At 38.8% G+C, this 22,779-nt stretch overlaps 1 protein-coding gene across 1 annotated transcript; it reads right to left on the reverse strand.

Moving 5' to 3' along the window:
* Positions 1 to 15,864: 15,864 nt before the first annotated feature.
* Positions 15,865 to 16,768, reverse strand: LOC135075923 (neurofilament heavy polypeptide-like). Its single transcript, XM_063970374.1, has one exon. The coding sequence runs from the start codon at positions 16,701 to 16,703 to the stop codon at positions 16,047 to 16,049; it is 657 nt and encodes a 218-aa protein (XP_063826444.1). The 5' UTR covers positions 16,704 to 16,768; the 3' UTR covers positions 15,865 to 16,046.
* Between the last annotated feature and the right edge of the window lie 6,011 nt (positions 16,769 to 22,779).

Consider the following 22,779-nt stretch of genomic DNA (forward strand, 5'->3'; position numbering starts at 1 on the left):
CATGCCAGCGCCTTAATATGAGAGAAAGAGACAAATAGACTCGAATATATCGAAACTCTTTAGCAGAATAGGGATTTACTGACCTAGTTTGGTCATGCGCACACTTGACATTGAAAGTCAGCTGTACTAAGATTTATGTTACAGAATACAGTAGATGAGTTCAAGGGCGATGGAATATTAATTTAATTTTACGTGCTCTTTAATTTTGCGGCACCACATAAGTGTAAAGTTTTTTTAAGTTTGTTAAGAAAGCACTTTTATTAAAGCACTCATTGTTTTTTGGAACGAAATTAATCTTTTGCATAAATAATAATGCATTAAAAACCATCACAAAACATTTGAGTCGTGAAAAAGTTCGAAAGAAAAACAATAGATAGTCGATATTGGTCGATGAAAAAAAATATTCTTAGTGGCCAGGAATTAACGCCCACTCACGCGTGGGCGTTAATTATGTCTTATGAGCCTGAATTTATTATAAGTTTAATAAAGTAAGTAAGGGCTAAAAGAGTAGGTAGCGAATAAGCTTCATATAATGTGCCTGTTCTATGTGTATGAATGTGTATGCCCTGTAAATTAAATACGAGTAATCATGGACAAAATAAGAGTTCCAAAATGTAAGAATCAAAATCAAAATTATCTTTATTTGTTTAGACTAATTAAATTAGTACTTGCAAATCGTCAAATGCTCTTAAGGAGCCTATACATGTCTCATTCTTTTTTTGCCCTACCAGCGCTTCGAGACAAACATTTGGCAAGTGCTGAGAAGAAGCGCCGCAACAAACTCAGTCACCACTGAGATCAGATATAGATAAGATCTGAATATACCTACTGCGTTTTATACAAATAAAACAATTATAAATTAAGAAATCGTTGTCGCAGTAACAGTTTCTATGCGATTGGTTTAGCCAGATTGGGTAGAGCGAGTACAGATCGCCCTAGGCGCCAGATATCATCGTTGTTTTCTGGCGCCTAGGGTGCCAAAATGACGCACATTATCTAAAAATAACAAACACTGTGTCTAGATGTAGGGTGCGAAAGTTACGACCAAAGGGGGCCGAAAAAACAAAAACAATCGCGATCTACTATGTAGCCGGGACAAAGCTAGGGCCGGTGCTGGCTATAATATACCAATTGCTAAATAATTTCAGCTTGTGTCATAGATTTATTAAGAACAGGGTACTTTCGGTGCTTTGTTTTCAGGAGTTGCTCTAAATACCTAGTAGGTACCTAATGGGCCGGGTACCTAAAAAAGGGGCAAAGACAAGCCTATGGACTTAATACATATTGATTTTAAAGACGATAAAATTATATTTGCGTTTTCAGGGATAGAATTATCAATAAAAATGTGTTTTGTGTATTTATATTTTTCTGTTCTTATCCCCAGTTCACTTTAACAGATGAGAGATCTAAACATTATGCACCCCTGAGGGTGTGGCAGAAAAATCCATTATTTTTCAATAATGCAATCGGATTTATTCACTGTAAGTGAATTTTATATCCCGCATACAATTATCCTGGCGAATCTTGGAGCCGCTTTATTTTGCCTCGTATCTTCTTGCTGGGGATTATGTTAATACGAACATAGTTTTTGATACAAGAGAAGATGAAAAAGACAAAAATGTTTGAAAAACACTAAACCACTAACCACACTTTATAGGGAGAAAACAACGAAGAATACTTTTCGATAAAAAAGAAAAATTTCGCCTTCAAAGTTTGAAACTAAACGTTCTTTTTTATATTTTACAAACATTTTACATCATAAAACTTTGCCAAACCCGGGCTCTATTCAATAACAATTTATTAGCAAACAACGATCGCATATTTCATAACAGCCGACCGTTAAACGACTGAGCATCACGTTGCCTCGTAACTAGTCTTTTAAAAAAATATTGATGCGCGTTCCAATTTTCAAAAATCGAATGAAAAATCAGTGGACTACGGAACGAAACTGGCACATGATATAGCAGGCAGTTTGGAGGTGTGCCAATAATGCCCGGCCCGTATTTCATACGCGGTGGATAATACGTTTGTTCGGAGCCCACTACATACTTGGTAATACATGGCGCCCGAATTGATGGCTTGCATTATTAATTTTTGTAATAATTAAAAAATAATACGAGTTCATGTTTCTGGTAGATAAATTGTTGACTGACCTAGTTCTTACGGCATCTTTCATGTAATGGTAAAATTCGATTCCAATCTACAAATTAATATTGATAGCAAAAAACATAACCCTCCTTCTGGCGCAGTCGGGTAAAATCACACATGCACCACTATTGCTTGAAGAAAAAAATAAGATTCCGTTCAAAAAGTTTAGGAATCATACAGTAGTGGTAGATTTGAGACAGCTAAAGTAATTCACCAAAGAACTTTATCATAATTTACTCGTAGTCTTTACAAATCTTCATAATTTTTTCAAAACCTAATCATCTTTTTAAACCTCGTTCCCTGTATATGACGCTTATTCCGCCCGTAATGGCTTCAGGCACTGAGTGCGAGCTAATCTCAGGAACTGTTGCACCTATTGGTATGCAAATGGAATTTCGCAGTTACACCGTGCACTGACGAGGCTCATGTTTATGGAATTAGAACTGCTATTGAGAATGCAGCAAGGGATTTGATAAGATGTTTAGGCAAGTGCGTCTTTTACCTGAATATAAAATTTAGATTTTTTATTATAGTTTAGTTTTAAGAGCTGTGTGACATTGGCCATTGAGCCATTGAACCAGTGGGCTATAAAGTAAGTTATTTTTTGTAAAGGTTTGCAAAATTTTAACCCTTAACCAGGCTCCGGTTAAATAGTTCCCACGTCAATTTGAACTTTATCAAGGTACGGTTGAAAACCAATGTCTTTTTTTTGAGCCTGGTTATGGGTATAAAAATTTGCAGGCAATGGTCGCAGTTGGACGCAAGTCAGTGTGTTTGCTGTTTGCTATATCTAAGGTGTTATGTTTTAGTTATTTACGTTAAGGTTCAGCCAAACCAACACGATCGCGATCAGCCGGCGTGCAGCGATGGCGATCAATGCATTTAAGTCTGATCGCCATCGCTGCACGCCGGCTGATCGCGTGTGATCGCGTTGGTTTGATTGAACCTTTAGATATTTCGGTCAATTTCACAGTTTATTTTTTTTTGTTAAAAACGGTTGGTTCACAGTTTTTATTACATTTTTATGTGAATTATGAAAGCTGGGTATAAAATAAAAATATTTCTCAAAATCAGTTAATTTGACGTTAGAACCAATATTTCAAAGCCTTCAACAAAAGTAAACAGTTGTTGCTAACCGATAGCTTTTCACATTATTAAAACATGTGAACAGTAACCCACTTACACACGAAATAGTCCCATTAGTCTGTAAAAGCCCAAAACAAAACACTACCAATTGCAGTATTTGCCTGAAGACAGACACAAAACAAAAGACGACTGCGCAGTACTGCGCACCGATTAAAGCGTCTGGGTCTTTGTGCGTGTTTAACCCTCAATTGGCGCGCCTAAGAAGTCACATAAGTCGGATAGGGTCTTTAGCACCCCCAAATTAATAACATGAATCACGAAATTCATAAAAAAATCTGACTTTTGTTGAGTACATTTGTACTTATAAATAAAACTAACTTTAAAACTTGTCTTTAATAATATTAATGTAGGATTGCAACACTGAGTGAACGAGAGAGCGATAGGAGTGAGAGGGAAGGAAGAAGGAACATGGCGGCACGACGGTTACGGACAAAGTTGTAGCTCTGTATTAAATTGAAGAAAAATAAACGTATCATTGAAGAAAGTGCATTTCCTTGCGAAGCCCCGTCCCTACAAATTTTGGGGGCTCGTCCGGGATAGTTATCTTCGCGGTGGACGGTGTACTTCGCGGGAAAATCCCATCTCAAAAGTACGAGCACGCGTGTTCAACGACTACGCCATTACGACGCCATTGTACCGGTGTGTGATTCAGACGGAATCAACGACGAAAACATGCCGAACTACGGTAAAGAGCGACGCAAAAGCCGGCAAGACGATTACGAAGACTGTGCTGAAGACAGCATCCCACATAACCCGACCCATATGTTGCAAATGACGGCGGAGTTGGTACCTAGATATAGCGGGAGGGATAGCACCTATCCCGTGACGCGTTGGGTCGAAGACGTCGAGAGCAACGCCGAAATATTTGGTTGGTCCCCGTTGCAGCAGCTACTGGTGGCGCGACGGTCGCTTACGGGCACTGCGCAACTATGGCTCCGAGCTGAACGTCCATTCAAGAGCTGGGACGATTTGAAGGCCGCAATAACTAAAGAATTCCCAGATACGGTCGATGTAAAGGCCATCCACGAGCTCATGAGCGCTAGAAAGAGGCGAGTGGATGAAACATGCCTCGACTACATGTTGATTATGAAAGAGCTGGGCAAACGTGGCAAGATGCCGGATTACGTTGCCATCAAATATATAGTGGACGGAATTGTTGACATCGAGACAAACAAGATGATGCTGTACGGCGTAACCACTTACTCCGATCTGAAAGAAAAACTGAAGATCTACGAAACCATCGTGAGTAAGATGCAAAAATCGTCAGTGCCAAGAAATGAAGCGGAGTCATCCAAGCAGCAGCAAGGGCGGCAAGGTCACCGGCGCATCAGGTGTTACGGCTGTGGCGACGTGGGTCATGCATCTGCCAACTGCCCACACAAGAATAAAGGCCTAAAATGCTTCAAGTGCAATGAATTCGGCCATGTTGGTTCGACATGTACCCAAGTCACGAAGAATCCAGCTGTCGTGAAACATCGTGAGTCGTCGGGCAACTTCGGAAAGGCAAGGCAAGGCTACCAACAGCAAAACGCAATTTCGGCTAAGAGAGCGATGTTCGGAACGGTGAGCAGTGACGCGGCTAACTTCACTCCAGCGGACGACGGTGGCGCTCCGGGCGGGCGAACGGTGAACGACGAATCCAAGATGGCCTCGGTTGTCTATGGCAGTCATAATGACAGTGACAGCGACGATCTGTCAGTGAGTGAAGTTATGCAAGTGGTAAACAAACACTGTAAATCATTGAAGAAACCGATATTGACGGCTAAAATAGGTGGACACAGCGTAAAAACGTTAATAGATTCGGGAAGTGATGTGAACATCCTAGCCTCGGACGTTTACGACGCGATTGGTAGTCCGGAATGTGAACAAGATGACATCACACTTTCAGGAATCGGACTAACAACCGTCCGATCGTCTGGGAAATGCCAGCTGCGTTTGTGTATCGATGGACAATACTACGATAATGTAATATTTCATGTAATAAGTAGGAATTTTGTTCCGTATGATGCGATAATCGGGCAAGAATTTCTGAATAATGTTACAGTAATGATGAATGGAGGATCTGTGAGGTTTGTCAATAAAGAGTGGACTCAGTTAGGTTGTTATGTTAGCAATACGTGTTCTGTTGATTCTGTTGTAGGTCCCATGGCAGATCATAACTTAAGACAAGAGGTGATCCAATGTGTGGAAAACTACAAGCCTCAACAAGTCAAGGAGGTGCCACTACAACTGAAGATAGTACTGAAGGACGACGTCCCTGTGGTCCAACGACCTCGCAGATTATCACTTATAGAGCAAGACATAGTGGAGCAACAGGTGTCTGAGTGGTTAGACAATGGAATTATTAGGGTGAGTTATTCTGAATATAGTAGTCCCCTGGTGCTTGTGAAGAAAAAGGATGGTTCCACCCGTGTATGTATTGATTATAGAATGTTAAATAAGAAAATTGTAAAAGATGAATTCCCTTTGCCTATCATTGAGGATCTAATTGATAAGCTGAAAGATGCTAAGGTGTACAGTGTGCTAGACCTGAAAAACGGATTCTTTCACTTGAAAATAAGTGAGGATTCGATTCCTTATACATCTTTTGTTACCCACCATGGCCAGTTTGAATTTTTGCGTGCTCCATTCGGACTATCAATATGTCCCAAATATTTCATGAGATTTATCTCAATAATATTCAGGGATCTGTTAGTAAAGGGTGAACTTATGATATTCATCGACGATCTGTTGATTCCAGCTAAAGATGAGGCCCAGGCTGTCCAACGACTTAAAAGCGTGCTTTTAATCGCAGAGGAATATGGACTAGAAATCAACTGGAAGAAAGCAAATTTGATAAGTCAAGAAATTGAATACTTGGGTCATAGAATAAAGAATGGTGAGGTTAGACCTACTCCAGAGAAAATTGATGCTGTTCTACGCTTTCCTAAGCCGACTTCAGTAAAGCAGGTACGCAGCTTTCTCGGGCTGACCTCATATTTTAGAAAGTATATTGAAAACTACGCAATGGTGGCGAAGCCACTCACAGACTTGTTACGGAAGGACTCATCTTTCAAGCTTGAAGATGAGCAGCTCATTGCTTTTGAAAATTTGAAGAAAAGACTTGGAGAAGGTCCGGTGTTGAAAATATATGATGCTAAATTACCTACAGAACTACACACTGATGCATCCTCCATTGCATATTCTGCTATACTGCTTCAGCTGCACATAGATGGATGGCATCCCGTATATTACATGAGCAAAAGAACGAGTGATGCTGAATGTAAGTACTCGAGTTATGAGTTGGAAGCATTGGCAATAATAGAAGGATTAAAGAAATTTCGTATCTATTTGTATGGAATTCATTTTAAGATTGTTACAGACTGTCAAGCATTTGAAGCGACATTGAGGAAAAGGGATTTGACACCTAAAGTGGCTCGCTGGGTTTTGTTTTTGGATCAATTTGACTATGAAGTTGAACATCGACCAGGATCGAAGATGCAGCATGCAGATGCACTCAGCCGAAATCCCTGTATGACAATTGTAACCAACAGTCTTCATGATCAGATAAGAATGGCTCAGCAGAACGACGAAGGATTAAAAGCCATATGTGAGGTATTGCATAGTAATTCTTATCTAGATTATTGGATTGATAATGGACTTCTTTACAAGGGAGAACAAAAGCTGCTGGTCATACCAAGGTGTCTAGAGAATGAGATTATTAAACAGGTGCATAGCAATGGTCATTTTTCTGTGAGAAAAATGAAGGAATTGATTATGAAGGATTATTACATAAAAGACCTGGAAAAGAAATTACAAAACTTTGCTGTTTCATGTATACCATGTATACTTGCAACCAGAAAAGCGGGTAAGCAAGAAGGTTACCTCAATCCAATAGAAAAGGAAGGCATACCGCTGCATACACTCCATGTAGACCATGTGGGACCCTTGACTGAGACGCGGAAGCTGTATAACTACATACTGACCGTTGTGGATGCATTTACCAAATTCACATGGTTGTTCCCGACTAAAAGCACCACCAGCAAAGAGACCATAGATAAGCTAAAGGTACATCAACAACACTTTGGAAATCCAGTCATAATCCAGTCAGAATAATTAGTGACCGTGGAACTGCCTTCACAAGTGGTGATTTTCAAGATTTTTGCCGGGAAGAGGATATTCAACACATCACCATAACCACAGGGGTACCTAGAGGAAACGGTCAGGTTGAAAGACTGCACCGAACTATCTTGTCAGTGTTGAGGAAGCTGTGTGTTGAGAATCCATCAATGTGGTACAGACATGTGAATCGGGTGCAGAGAGCCTTGAATAGCACCTATCAAAGAAGTATAAACACTTCTCCGTTTCAGCTCATGATCGGCACTCAAATGAGATCGAGAGAAGACTTAAAAGTCCTAGAAGTATTGAGACAGGAAGAGTTAGACGAATATAACAAGGACAGAGAAGAATTAAGAATTAGGGCAAAAGAACAAATTCTCAAGGTTGAGGAAGAAAATAAGAAAACGTTTAATAGAAATAGAAAGCCTAGTTCTGAGTATCAGGTTGGAGATCTCGTGGCTATTAAAAGGACACAATTTGGAGCAGGACTGAAGCTAAAGCCGAAGTTTTTAGGTCCCTACCGTGTAACCAAATCGAAACGAAAAGACCGCTATGATGTAGAAAAGGTAGACATCAACGCTGAGGGGCCCAACAGAACATCTAGTTCAGCCGACCAGATGAAAAAGTGGCCAATGCCACTTGAGGATTGAAGAATAAGGTAAGCAAGTGGATGGATGAAAGGTTTATGTGAATGAAACACTGTCATCATTACTGTATCATTGTTGTTACTTTATTGTTTTGCCCTTAAAAGTACCTATAGATAATATTTTAAGTGATATTTATGTCAATTGTAAACAACCTATACAATGTAATACTTTACCTTTACTGTTGAAATATGTAGTATTTGTCATGTTACTAATCTTTTTGTAATAATAATAACTTACAACACAAAAATAATTTGATTGTAACTGCTTCTTTCTTGAAAATGTTGGTCATTTTAGGACTGGGTTGGTCTGTATAACTGTAACTAGAAATATTTTATTGGTACCTATACCTTATACATAATAAAATTACCAAATTATGTAAGTTCAGTTTAATATTTATCTTAGTTTTGGAAATGTTTTGATATGTCTTTATTAAATTAATAATAGTGCTTTGCATATTGGGCCGTGATCCACTGTAAGCATAAGATTAACTATTTGCTCTAATTGTACAAATTAGATATACATAAGCATGTTAAAGGTCGTGAATAAAATTATGAATGCAATTAGGTAATGAAAGTGATGATTGAATGTGGGTTGTGGTTGATTGCGTGGTACGAAAGGTTCTATGTTTCTTGTATGGATGTCTGAGGCCAGACATTGTATCAGGATGGCCGAATGTAGGATTGCAACACTGAGTGAACGAGAGAGCGATAGGAGTGAGAGGGAAGGAAGAAGGAACATGGCGGCACGACGGTTACGGACAAAGTTGTAGCTCTGTATTAAATTGAAGAAAAATAAACGTATCATTGAAGAAAGTGCATTTCCTTGCGAAGCCCCGTCCCTACATTAATAGTAAAACAACCTTTTAACAATGGAAAAATAAATTACGAATTCTAGTGTTCCTCGTTACAATTTTGGCTAACTACATTCTTATTTTGTCATTATACTCGTTATTTACAGCACTTAAAGTATTAAGTTTTTGCTTTTGTTCTTATAATGGCATTTTTTGTATAATTGCGATCGGGCTACTTACTTCAGATAAAAATAATTGAGCCTGAATTATGAATGATGTCTAAAGTAAACCACAGATTAGAAAGTGTGCGTAAAGGTCAAAACCTGGGGTGTCGTGCACCCCAAACATGCTTTCCGTGTTTAACCATCTACAACCAAGCACCGTTCGCAGAATCATGTACGTAAAAACATTTTTACGAAGCTAAATAAAAGACAAGCGCGCCCAACTTAGGGTTAACCACGGGACAAAAGACAAAATGCCAGACTTGCGCAACTGTTGGTCCTTGGGAGATGCTGACAGCCGCCTCCAGCCGAGCGATAAGCGGGTGACAAGTGGCAGTGCGCAGATTGTGTGTTGCTCATCGCTAAAGGGTCTCGAAAAGTATTGTTTAGGCAGTTTAGGGTTAGCTTCAGCAGTTATTGATAATGTTACCTTGTTGGTAGTTAGACAGATAATTAGTTTATTTGGTTGAAGGAACTTATGTACATAAGCAAATAAATCCACGCATACAGAAAATAATGCACATGCACAAACATTACTGCTTATTATTGTGTCCCTCTGACAAAAAGGCACCCGATCAGCACACATCGAAACCGCCAGGGGCATAGTCTCGAAAATTAGTCTTCTTCTTTGCTTGGCCCATTCCCATTATGATTATGATTATAAGTAAAAATAAACTATAGATCCTTATCGTGTAGGCGAGGCATGCTTGTTACCTAATGCATTGAATTTGGAATGCTAATTAACATTATTGGAGCAATGCCAGGCCACAATGTTTACTATGTTCGCGATTTGACGAACATTGTCCCTAATTTTGTTGGGGAATATTTCCAAAAGTCATAAACTTGTGTTTGATTTATAAAATAATAATAATTAAACGTACACGATTTACATGAAAGTATTGATCTAAAATTGAATAACGTACTAGAAATCATTAGAAATTCACTGTAAAGATATTAAAACACTATATTTGATGAGGAAAATGTACTCATAATTATGAAAAGTTCAATTCCCTCAGTTATCGTTTATTAACTCACCTCTTCACCCTCCTCGGAGTATTCAAAACGAATTTCAAATTGAGGAGAACCCTCAATTTTCTTTATTACACGTATTTTCTTCAGAAAGTAATAAACGCTGACATTCCTTAATATAAAAATCAATTGACGGTTAATCAAAAAGTAATTACGTGGTAATTATAATTTAACTTACCTATGACGGCGTCGGCAAAGATTTCCCTGGAACAAAAAACAGGAGCTCATTAATTTGTCACAAATAACTTATAAAACTTGTAACTTAATGAAGGTAGGAAGAGTGAGCTCAGTTCCCGTTAAAATAATGACAGATTATGCCAAGATGGCGGGCAAAAGCTTTATTTTGAGTATTTTGAGGTGGGTTTACTACATTTAGTTACATTATTGTCATTTATCAAATCAAGAATATTTAATCTAAAAGTAATATTGGAAAACTCTTACAGTAATTTGTCCTGTTAAAAAAAATAGAGCAATAATTTTCTGATAAATCAAGCATAAGCAAAATAAATATGTCATAGAAAATACACGAAAGTCTATTTTGAACAAAGACGCGGTATTGAAATACTTAGGTACTACTAACCTATTCTTTATTTACGATAGAGTTGAATGTAAGGCTGACAATAGTAACGGAGTTTGCGCTGCTTCTTCTCAGCACTGGCCCATTTATTGCCTTGAAGCAGTGGTAGGGTTATTACTGGGGCGTGTAAAAGTGCTTTTTAAAAGTCTACTTGCATAAATAAATGAGATTTATGAGTTTTTTATGAATTAAAAAATTCAGGCCGGTCTTATTTGGCATCATGATGCGAAACAGGTATTTCATAAAAATATAGGGTTATTTCGAGATTTAAGACACGTCCCATTGCACAGTAAAAGCTTTGTACATTACTTGACACTTGACAGCGCGAGGCTTAAGAAAGTAATTAATTAATTAAGAACCGGCTGCATACGTGCGAAACAAGCACTCAAGTAAAACGTGTCGCTTCCTTGAGAGCCTCTAATTGAGAGGGCAGTAATGAATTTCACGAGTGCATGCTCATTAGGGCACAAAGCGTATGTCTATAAAAAGGTTTTACTCTTCCTCTTTAACGTGACTTTACTCATTTAGTTGATATACTCACAAATAAATATTTTAGCAGTTAAAGTTTTTATTTACGTTGAATAAATCATCATCATCATCATCATCTCAGCCATAGGATGTCCACTGCTGAACATAGGCCTCCCCCAATGCTTTCCATGCTGCCCGGTTGGTAGGGGCCTGCGTCCAGCGCCTTCCTCCTACCTTTATGATGTCGTCGGTCCACCTTGTGGGTGGACGTCCTACGCTCGCTACGCGTTCCGGTAAATATGCTGAATAAATACTGAACAAATATTCTGCTAAACAGGTGTAAAATTGTAAAATTCTATCTTGCCTATCGTATTACGAAAGTACGAAACGAAAGAGTGGATTTTACTAAATACAGGTTACATAAACTTAAAGAGAGGAATACCCTAACCGCTAACCCATTGTTACAAATTAATAAGTACCATCGGCGTCGTCTCCTTCTATCGCAAAAAAATGGCCATTTGATGAGAGCGAGAGCAAAAACGGAAATTGATAGTTTACAGTGTGGCCGTGTGTACATATAAAATATTTTCTAATTCTACATAATGTCTAAATCTAGCGACATTCGAATTTGATTCAAGGACTTACGTGATCGCTTCGTTAACTCCCGAAATTATGTTCAAGACAAGACACAACAGTAGAATTGTGCGACTTGTTATCAGAATACACGTCTGAAATTAATTAATTTTACATAAGAAAACATTCTTCGTGAAAACGAAACTCACGCAAATGCAACGTGAAAATGCACAATACGAGCACTTATGTTTCCACCGGCACTTTCTCAAGAGGCCGGAAGAGGGCAGCAGCGGATTCGCCGAGTGCTTAGCACTCATTAAGGGCCGCTTAAACAGTTTAGGTCATAATTAACAGCGGTAAATGAGTAATAAAGTGTCGGGATTATGTTAAAATATGCACTTCGTTCATTATATTTCTTCATAATGCATAGGTACTAGCGCTCTGCCTACTTTCGTTTTGCGTTTTATTTTTTGCGCTTAGCTCTCATTAATTATACTCGTAGTAGGTGAGTTACATACCTGAGGACCTAGTGTGAGTTTACATCAAACGCGTTCACTAGAATTCACTAGAGAGCGCGTCAAAAAATGACATTAGATGTATGACGGATTGTACAGCACCCCTAGCGGGAAACGTTCAAAAACTAAAATTTTCATACATTTTTTAAACTCACACTCAGCCCACTGCTCTTTATAACATTGGCCCGTGAAAGTCCTTTGACCTACCCTGTCCTAGTCCTTTGTACTCGTAAAATAGATTTAGATAATTTTCGCGTGAGAGTGACTTACCTAAATAAGATTGAAGAACTAACTTAATCGAATTTTCACCTTGTTGAGCCTATTGTGTATTTAATGTTAACGTTATTAATGGGGATGTGTGTCATCCATTAACACCTCCTTTATGACGTAAGTTAATCAACACACCGTAATCAAGTTGCATTGATTTAATTAAATGACGCGTGACGGAAAGCTCCTTACGATGTGACGTAAAACGGTTTACGCACCTTAATGAGTTTACGAAGGACTAGAAAGAGACGACGCGAGTATTTTAGGGCGAAACCACAGAACTTAGGTTAAGCTATATTTTTGAGTTTAATGAAATTACGCGTGATAGAGCCTTACGACGTGATGTAAAACAGTTTATGTAGGTAGGACATTAATGGGTTTACGAAGGGCTAGGAACAGACGATGGAAGTCTAAGGGCTAAACTACATAAACTAAAATAAAACTAAGTTCTCGTCGAATTCGCAATATAATTTTATGGATCAGAGCAGATCGGATCAGATCAGATCGGATCGGATCGGATTCGGATCTCATGAATCTGTTTATCTTTCAGTGAAATCATCATCATCATCTCAGCCATTTATGACGTCCACTGCTGAACATAGGCCTCCCCCAATGCTTTCCATGTTGCCCGGTTGGTAGCGGCCTGCGTTGCTTTTGGTGAAAACCGCATGAAAACCCGTTCAGTTGAGTTTACAGATAGAGAAATTGTGTTTTGATTGAATATACCTAGTTGTTTTGGTTAAAAAGGTACAAAAAATGGGAATAACCGTTGTCTCTGGAATTGTTAATTTATGAATTAACGCGCACTGTCTTCCAAACACGCCAGCACAGACTAGCATAATGTCAAGACAATATTCCATGTAACGAGCCCAGCCATGGTACAATCTGGCAGTGGCTGGAAACAATTCGCAAATTGGAATCGCCTCATAACTTCCATGCGAGACGTTATTATTGTGACTAGACGGCGTAAACAGACATCTTAGGGTGGGTTGCACCATCTTAATTTGACAGTAACTATGACGATAACCGGTGTTTTTGTATGGAGTTTGACAGATTTTTGACGTTTGTCAAAGTTAAAGTAAGATGGTGCAACTAACCAATATTATTATTACGACTATAGCGCCATGGGATGTGTCGCCGTTGCCGTGTGCCTCCTTTGCATACTCCTTTTGTACGATTTAATTTTAAACGATAGATTATGATTTTGATCTTAATGCGAGATTATTCATTACGAGTACTTTCCTACTAAACTATTCTTAAAAAAATTGTAGGTACACCAAGAGCAATATCAGAAGTTACATAGCGAAATGTTAAGTGGTACCTAATCATTGTTATTTTTATTCTTGATTGATCATAAAAGTACTTTTAAATTAAGTAAATAAAAACTCAGGTCGAATTGGGTTTTTAAATAATAAATATCGATTTGCCGATTATTTTAGGTTATAATTTTTTGATTAGAATATCTACATATCCACGGTGGGTCTAGTTGAAAAATAAAATCTTAGTAAATCCATAAAGGATCTAGTGAATGGATCTAATGAGGTAAATTGCTAGTAGTCTTCTTTGATGATAAGATAAAAGTGGTCTCAAACGCCTTAACAAAGTCTAATCACCCCAGTTACAATGTTTAATGTAGCGACCGATTTAATTCGAGAGTTTGCCCCTCTTTAATCACAGAAAACAACACTCGACAACTCCGTTCAGACAGATCGACAAATATTGGCTTCGGCACCTGTACACAGACTGTTTGCGACTATTAATTAGCGCCTCGGGATGCGGGCGTTTGATCTGAGACACGATAGAGGTAGAGCCATAGCACACGATGCGTTGCGGCGTCGGTGCGACACCGAAGCGGTGTCGTTGCGTCATCTTACTCAGAGTTCAGAAATATCTGACTCGGGGCACATGAGCTGTGCGGCGCCGCGTCACGCGTAATATAACGAAGAACTCACGGCGCGATTTTCACCCGCGCCCGCGAATTTTGCGGGCCCGTACATTCGGGACATTCTCACCTCTCGTTCCCATTGCTACTCTTATGTAGCCAGGATGCTAGACCACCAATAAAAACCTAACCAATGAAGGTTAAGTTTGTCCGGCGAGTTAATTTTTGCCATCGTACCTTATTAATTAATAAAAATATTATGCTCAATGGTAGCGAGTCAATTATGTAAAAAAAATCATGTACATGACACTGCACTAAGTACCTATGTAACACTACCTTATACGAGTACATACATTCTGAAATATTTAGGTTTCGTAGAACAAGTGAAGCAATGCTGTGGGCTCTGTTTGGAAACACACAGCAGATTGCAGAAGTACATTTTACAATAAGGATAATTTTACACTGTCTTCAAGTCTTCAGAAATATACCAGTAAGAGCGTTGGCCTTGTCGAAGTACCAAGACAACAATCTTTAAAAGACGATTTTTTGTTTTGTTAAAATGATTACCTACCGTTTTTATGGCAAAAATATTTTCAGAAATCAAACAGCTGCCAATCCGGTAGGGCATTAGTCAGAAGGACGCCACTAGAAGCAAATGAGAAAGACATTATCTCGAAAAATGGACATTATCATACTTAAATCGGCAATTTAAAATGTTCCTTGTGGTGAAAAAGACACGAAATTATGGCTGAAGGAAAGTCTGCCATCTAAAATCGAGGATAATCGATAACAGGGTGTTAAATGAAGCGGGAACGACGGATTGATTAACATCGGCAGGGGTCTACCGCGTTAAAAGATTTCAATTTATCAGCTGATGCATCTCTCTCATTCACCCCGGCTTTCTGGTATGAAGGTAAGAGATAGATTATGATCACAAATCGAATTCGTTTTCTAAGTTGACACCCAGAAGATGCCCTGTAAAATATTCAATGGTTGACGCAGCTGAATGAGTTTATTTGATGAACTGTTTACATTCATTTCATAGAAATAAAGCCTATTCAACCTTTGATTTTCCATGAGATGACAAAACAACGATTGGCGAAGGGAGGAAGGTGCCTGCTTTATTTTCTTCAGGGTCTCATTTAATTAAATTTTAATGCTCTTAATTTTCGTGAAGTCCATTGTTAACAATTATGGTAATACAGTGTGAGTGACACGAAGGAAAGTGTAACAGAAACAATTATTGCAGACTTCTGGACAGTCGCACTTTATTATTATAATTACGAGCCAACCAGTCTGACCTTAAAAACCTTTGTATTTACACAACAAAACATTACCTATCCTTTGTAATACTGTGAAATCCAATTTCTCAAAAGTAGCTCAAGAAAGTAAAACTGTTTGAAATTACCAAATCAGAGAACTTTGTTATGTTAATTGTCTCGAGTTGACGAGCGGCCGCGGGCGGTCACGGCGACATCACAATAGGGCACAAAACAAATACACTTATGTAAAAGCAAAGTTTTATTTACTCAAAAATAATTTGCGCCACACAAAAACTGCATTCATTTTAAAAGCATATCACTAACTCGTTCGAACGAAAATAGAACGAGCACTGGAAGATAATCCGTTTAAATCTAAATTGCATCCATTGGAATACACCGGCTTTCAAAGGGTTGTGAGATCGTCTAGATTAGCTGAACGTAGGCGGAGGACTGGTACTGAGGCACGGCGGTGTACACGAACAGAGGGGCGCGGTCCTCCTCCCGGTACTGCAGGCGGGCGGTGTACGCCATGTTGCGGATGTCGCTTTCCGTCTGGAACTGCACTCGCTGCAGCTGGGACCCAGGCAGGAGCACGTAGTAAGCGCCCTGGTTGCTCACGACCTCGGCCTCCTTCTTAGGCTCCTCCTCCAGCTTTCCTTTCTTCTCCTTGCCCTCAGTCTTCAAGCTCTCCACTTCACTCTCCTCTCCCTCCTTTTCCTCTTTTTCGGGCTTCTCAGACTTTTCTTCTCCTTCTTTCTTCGCATTCCCCCTCGGCTCTGGTACACCGTATTCCGAAGGCGGGGCCACGTAAGTCCTCAGAGGAGCACCGTAGCTGTCATCGGGAATGCCGTAGGAAGTGGCGGGGAGAGCGACTTCTTGGCGGGATGGCAATTTGAATTCCTTCGAGGGCTTGAATCCTGATGCAGGGTACGGAGCCTCTTCGGCCTTCGGGGTGGTAGCCTCCTTTTCACCTCCTTCACCAAGCTCCTGCCTCTCGTAGCGGAACCTCGCCAATCTGTAGCGAGGAGGCTCAGCGGCCACGAAAGCTGCGAGGAGGAGGACGCAAGCGAAAGCCTTCATGTTTGGTGATGCTTGTTGTTGCTTGACTGAGTGCAGACGATTGAATGATGCTGTGGACCGAAACGTCTGGGCTTTTATACACACTCCCTAGTGTAAAGGTTTACGGGTGACGTTTCCGCTTTGTCCGGATGTGTCATCTCCCGATCGATATGCCGGCCGAGTGAGCCACGACATTGGCCCCCTAAGCGAAGATCATCGGTTGTGTAACCGATGCCGATTAGGAGCTGTCATTGTCCGCGGACGTGACTCGAATGCGCGCGGTGACGAACTTGCGACAACACCTAATAGGGTGTTTTAATATTCATGACTCGGAGAAATCGCTTTCTTTCTCGCTAATTAGTGCATTGATGGTCGAATTGGGGGTCTTTGTGGGCATAATAGACGAGTGTCGCTATCGTGGCCTCCGAATTTGCAATGTCTGGCAGACTGCCGATAATTATACCGCGGTCGATGAGCGTGATGACGTCGAATGCATAATGTATGATGCACCATCATCGCCATTATGGAGCTCGTTGGGTCATCAACGCGAATGTTGCTGCCAATGCCGTTTGTGCTGCCTCAAATTTCAATAGACTTAATTAGTTAGTTACAACTTAGTTGATTGTGATTTAATTTAACTGTCATAACAAATTGTTACATTAATATTTTAAACCAATTAGATTTTGAATAAATTTACGGTCCCTATGATTTAGAGTAGGCGCACACCGTTGATTTTTAGTTGGCCGATAGTTAGGCCCGATTTTAAATTGTATGAAGAATCGGCCCAATCGAATCGGCGTAGTGTGCGCACTCCCATACATGCCCATACTGATCAACTGCCCGACTAAACTATCGGCCTACGAAAAATCAACGGTGTGCGCCTACTCTTAATTATCATTTAACTTGGCTGAAACTAATAAAGGTTTTTAACTGTATACAATTAAAATTCCAAAAACTAAATAAGTTCTCAGACTTTTACCCCCTTACTAATCTCGAGCACGGCCGTACCATCCTTTTCTCGAAGCAATTCAGGCCATTTTCGACCGACTGTAACTTTGTTGTGGATAAAACTAGAAGGCTGAATTTTCATTAGCTATGCAGGCATTGTAAAGACACGGTATATTTCAAATTTCATTCAATTTGAACCAGTAGTTTAAGAATTAAAACGGGTCAAAGTTTCTTAATTTTGTCACTCACTGACTGACTGACTGACTCACCGATCATCAAAATTCTAAGGCACTTCTAGCAGACCTAGAAGCTTCAAATTTGGAATATAAGTAGAGTTTGGTGTATGAATCAAGGAAAAACTAAAATATTTGGGGGCACGGTAGTGCAACCGCCAAGTCGAGTAAAATTTTTCAATTTCGGTCCAGTTTTCTAGATACATAACTGCTGTCTACAAAATACAAAAAGAAATGAGATCCCATCAAAAACAATACTTGTCAAAAAAACCAAGTCTCGCAACTCAGTTGTTCTACGGTAAAAAGTTGTGAGATCCATGTAATACGTACTTATTATTATTCTGTGGTAATACCAAGAAAACTTACACGCTCGTTGATCAGTGTTTTAAAGTGACGTTTAGTATGGAAATGTCATTTTAAAACAGTGATCAACAACCGTGTAACTTTTTATTAGTAAGGGGGTTAATCTTTTAAATCTGAGTTAACAATATTTAAACTGGCGGCTAAAACAAGAGTAGAAAAAGAGCATAAAAATAACCCCACCCGCAGGACATGTGACAAGTTCACGAGCCATTCGTCTGTGTTATGTTCAGCCCCACAAAATGGCTGCTTGACGTTTAATTACTGCAAAATGGCCGCCGCCATCCCTATTTCATGGCGGGAAAAGACATATTAAAAAGATTATCATCTGTATTTGCGCTCTAGGGCTGCATATGGCAGCGTGTAAGCGCCGGTGTATTTATAAAGGGGAAGATAAGGCGGTGGCGAGTACTTTTTGGTACACTTCATATGCTTTATTTTCAGTTAAAGCAAAAGCTCCAAAAAGGGGTTAGTCCCAACCACCCCGGTGCCTCTTACGCGTTGATGGGGTGGATGGGAAAAAGTGTTTCATCGACCCCGGTAGTCATAGTCTTAGGGTGGAAGGTGTCATTTTGAGTACACAATCACAGTTAAAAAGTAAGTAAGTAATTAATCCAAATGGTTATTTTGCACTAATAGCTGTGATTTGTTTAAACACGTTAATATTAATTTTCTTTTTAAAGATCAGATCTAAAAAATATGAAACAAGCACCAATATTTTAAGAAAATTAAAGGATATGTGGCTTCCTACCGTTGACAACCCTTTCACAATCATATAGAATTAATAAAAAAGCGGAGTCGACAAAATGAAATCACACGAGCGCCGGGAAGCCATTCTCAAATTGGAAAACTTCTAATACACACAGGAGTCACAAACCTTTTTGTTCTTTTTTACTCAATTCTTTTGATGGAAGTCATAATATTCACATATAGATAATATCATACATGTATCAAACTTTTCAGATATTTAAGAGTAGCACTCGTTCGTCCGTTTCAGTCAAATTCCGTCCATTGCTGGACAAAGGCCTCCCCTAAGGATTTTCACACCGATCGGTTTTGCGCTGCCCTCATCCAGGTGATCCCTCCCCTCAACTTTCCCCAGATCTTCGGAGAAGCATTTACTTTTACTTTTTAAAAGACTTAATTTTTCCTCAAAATAGACTGAAGTTTCTACTGAAAATTCGCTCCACCAATGTCGCTCCGGTCTATCTGGGTCCATCGTGGCTCTACTTGGGCCTTCGATAAGTCAAAGTATTCTTCGAGTTTATCTTTTTTAGGACTAAATCAACGCACAGCCCAAACCACTGGACGGATTGGGCTGAAATTTGACATGCAGGTAGATGTTATGACGTAAGTATCCGCTAAGAAAGGATTTTACGAAACTCCACTTCCAAGGGGGTTAAACGGAATCTACGCGTACGAAGTCGCGTTCTATAATTATCAATTACAATATAGACTGCAATAATATACTGGTCGTAACGAACAGATCGACATTTCACTGGATGTCGGGGGCGATAGAAATCCCTGGCTTTAGGTGTGATTCAGTGTCATTCGTTATGCATGCGCTAAACGAATTGGGCTCGCTGTTGTGCAGATTTGGAACACGAAGCAATACAGAAGGACCGCTTAATATTTTTATTACATATCATTATATAATCACCATCAGATGAGATACAGGCCAAGTGCCAAGAGCTTCCTACGTTGTGGATAAAAAAATTAAAATGAAGTAGTTCAGTGGGTAATTTTTTTTCACAGCAACCAATCTATAAATCTAAGTAATATAATATGATACTATTAATGTTAGTTGCAGCGGCGCAGGACCGGTCTTTGTGGAAATCCTTGGGGGAGGCCTTTGTCCAGCAGTGGACGTCTTTCGGCTGAAACGAACGAATGTTAGTTGCACGTTGGAATAAGGATGTAAGTAATTTTATTGTCTAAAAGCCGCAATTGGGTCTTATATGTATAAGTCGTAAAAATAAACCATTTAAACAGATATTATCATGCTTTCTGCTCTATTGTCTGCCGTCGAATACTTTATAATATTTATTTAAGTTAAATACATAAAAATTGTTTTATAATCAATCCAGTTTTCAGGCTTTTCCTTGAAACGTTGAAACGGGTAGAGCTTTTAGAAACGATTTTGCCATTATTAACTGGGGGTCGGAAATAAGCAGCTACAGAGTTATCGGAGCTTAAAGTTTTGCGACTCGTTAAGCACTGGCCAATGAACTTGATACCTACCCTAAAACGCTGATAAATTATAAATTACAACGATTACCACCCTAAATCATAAAAACATTTTTAGGTTCAAATTATGTCAATATTTCTTATTTAAAGTGAATTACAAAACTGCTCGACGTTTTAGGAAGTATAGTTGAATGACGTTGGGTAACTTATATGACATCATCAGCTTCTATGTTTTATTCTAAGTAGGGTAAACCGTATAGCTATTGCCCACTTAAAGATTTCAAACACATTGAGATGAAAAATTAAAGAAAGTATTTTAATTATCGACCATTAATGACTTTTTTCTTATAACTCAATAAACTGTTAAGCAGAATATTAACAGTTTTTAGTTAAAACTTACATAACTTAGAAAATATTGAAATAAATTTAAAATCCTCCAAAAAGTACAGTCATTGCCCATTACTTACACTAATTGCCCACATCAAAGCACAGTAATTGCCCAGTATCTTAAAACAAAATAATCAATTTTAAAATGACAAAATAGGCTTTAAATAAACAAAACAAAACATTAAACTTAAATTCTAGTAGTACCTACAGTCTTCAAAATTTCAAAATAAATTGCGTTTGGCCTTATTAACTATATTATCAAATATTTCTTGAGCTGATGTTGATGAGTCAGAATCGGTAGAGACAGAATCATCTACTTCAAAACATAGATGACGCAAAAATATGAATTTATATGTTTTTATTGTATTTATTTTTTTATCTTCTTTGATATCAGTTCAAGTGGTTGCTCAGAATGTTCAATTAGCTGTTGGTTATTCTTTCCTAAAGTTGTATCTATTTCCTTACAATTAACATTTTCACTAGTAGATTTAACGTAGGTTTTTCATTTTTTGTATTTGCGTTTGAATTTTTATCAATTTTTTCAAGCCAAACCATATTTTTCAGCAATTTATCTTGTAGATAAATTGTTGGATACATCTTGTACAGCTTCGATCGCTTTTTGCAAATTTTCTATGCTATTTATTGAACTTTTGGAGTCTTTGGCATACTGAAAATGGAACATTAAAAGCCATTTCAATATTTATGCCTGTAAATTGCAAAACAAGTCTAGCAATGAGCAACTTAAACACTGCTACTGCATGGTGGCAACACTCTAATAATAATTGCCCTGGGCAATAACTATAAATTAACATATGGTAATAACTGAAATGATGGTGGGCAATAACTAAAAGTATACAGATTTACGTGCAGTGATTACCCACCGTTAAAATGACCGTTAGAAATCAAATTTTATCAGTTATTTTCATTGATAATGGAGAAAACACTTATAATTTCATCATGACTATACACCATTAGTTAAATATTAAATAACTTGCAAAAAAAAATTAACCTCTAAGCAAGTAATTCCTTAGTAAAATTGTTAAAGTCTTTACCTGTTTGAGTAACATTTTCACCCGTCTTGACAATATCCGCAATGACTGTTTTTTTTTAGTATTTCCTATTGTAAATTTTAAATCTACTGTACATTGATCTCGGAGCCATCTACTTAGTAAATTCAAATCTAACTAGAGTGATTCAAAGTCAGCACCTGACAATATTATTCTTAAAGCGGGCAATCACTACCAGTGGGCAATCACTCTCTGGTTTACCCTATATTGGCCAAAGCTGTGTGTGCCTGTTATTGGCATGCATAGGTACACACTAAACTTCTATATGTGACATTTTCATGTAATTACTTTGTATGTAATGTTGTTGGTATGCCTCAATAAATAAATAAATAATCTAAATATTAGAAACACATTAGAACTGAGCCGCCACTCACACTTTATAATCGCTTAAAGTAAAATAAATATTAAAATTGTCATTATTCGTGTCGGTAGACTGATTAAATTAGTACTTACAAATCGTCAAATGCTCTTGGAGCCTATACATGTCTCATTCTTTTTTTGCCCTACCAGCGCTTCGAGACCAACATTTGGCAAGTGCTGAAAAGAAGCGGCGCAACAAACTCACGCCCGTATTTACAAACATTAGTATGAGGTCTCACAGTGCGCGTGTTGACACACACGATCCAATCACAGAGCTCTGTTCAACGCTGTGCGTTCGATTTGGTCCTTCATAAGCAAGCATCGTGTGTGAATACGGGCGTCAGTCTGGTGACTGACGCCCGTATTCAGTGACAGTTGACAGTGGTCTGTCTGCCGGTAATTACGAGGCACCAAATTTTAATTCACAAAGCAGTCGTCTCACACGCTATTGTAGTGTCCTCGCGGGATTCGAACCTAACTCGTCCCCAGTGGCGCGTGACGTGACAGCCGATAAGAAGGCAATTGTCACGTTTCCTCATGGTTTTAGGACTTTTA

Source organism: Ostrinia nubilalis, chromosome 11 (assembly GCF_963855985.1).
Source record: "Ostrinia nubilalis chromosome 11, ilOstNubi1.1, whole genome shotgun sequence".
Classification (NCBI taxonomy): Eukaryota; Metazoa; Arthropoda; class Insecta; order Lepidoptera; family Crambidae; genus Ostrinia; species Ostrinia nubilalis.

Bases quoted from the DNA above. Each gene is read 5' to 3' on its own strand.
- LOC135075923 (XM_063970374.1), bottom strand. From the start codon at position 16,703: ATGAAGGCTTTCGCTTGCGTCCTCCTCCTCGCAGCTTTCGTGGCCGCT.